Source organism: Galeopterus variegatus, unplaced genomic scaffold (assembly GCF_000696425.1).
Source record: "Galeopterus variegatus unplaced genomic scaffold, G_variegatus-3.0.2 Scaffold19598, whole genome shotgun sequence".
NCBI classification, from domain to species: Eukaryota; Metazoa; Chordata; class Mammalia; order Dermoptera; family Cynocephalidae; genus Galeopterus; species Galeopterus variegatus.
This window is the reverse complement of record NW_007745709.1, coordinates 23,067-23,739: the sequence shown is the minus strand read 5'-3', so window position 1 is coordinate 23,739 and position 673 is coordinate 23,067. Positions and strand designations below refer to the sequence as shown.

Below are 673 nucleotides of genomic sequence, written 5' to 3'. Positions count from 1 at the left end.
AAGTATTTTTAAGTCCCTCTAGCTGAAGACAGTAAAGATTGAAACAAAAAATTATAAAAATACGGAACTGATGGAGCTCAAGTGGAGATCTCCAAAGAAGCAGGTAATATCTGGGTTCCGAGAGCAAAGAACAGAAACTTGAGAAAGGTTATCTGTGACAGGCTGAGCAGGTAGAGCTGGAAGGAGGGACCTAGAAGGCCCAGGAGGAAGGAGGGACCTGCTGGGCATGGGGGAGGGGGAGGGGCTCTGATTCAGCCTCTTCCTGTTTTTGTCCTTTCCCCCACCCTCAGGAGTTCTTTGTGATGACGCCACAGCTCTGTGATGCAGGGCTGGACCTTAGAACCAGAGGGAACTTCCAGGGCTCAGTTGCCTGAAGGCAGCACTGTGATTCAGAAGATGGAGAATTGAAGGCAGCACTGTGATTCAGAAGATGGAGAATCTTCTCTTCACTCTGAAGAGCGTTAGTGCCACATGGCTGAGCCCCAGCTCCGTTTCCTGGGTGGTGGAGATCACCTTTGCCTTCCTGGGTGGGGTGGGGCTCTTCCTTTTGTTACTCCCATGTCTCCAGAAGGATGGATCCTTACCATCAAAGAGGAAAAAGAGAAACCTGAAGAAGGTAAGCAAACCTGTGCACAAACCCAACAGACAATGAGTTTCTCTTTCCTTCCTATTA

At 49.0% G+C, this 673-nt stretch overlaps 1 protein-coding gene across 1 annotated transcript in view; it reads left to right on the top strand.

The window, feature by feature from the left end:
- The first annotated feature begins 282 nt into the window (after positions 1–282).
- The window catches only part of LOC103583093 (spermatogenesis-associated protein 31-like), a 2,176-nt gene continuing 1,785 nt past the window's right edge, over positions 283–673 (top strand). Inside the window, exons 1-2 of the mRNA XM_008564507.1 lie at positions 283–376; positions 411–616. Coding sequence (XP_008562729.1) covers positions 322–376; positions 411–616 — 261 coding nt within the window. The 5' untranslated portion in view covers positions 283–321. The remainder of the gene's footprint in view (positions 377–410; positions 617–673) is intronic.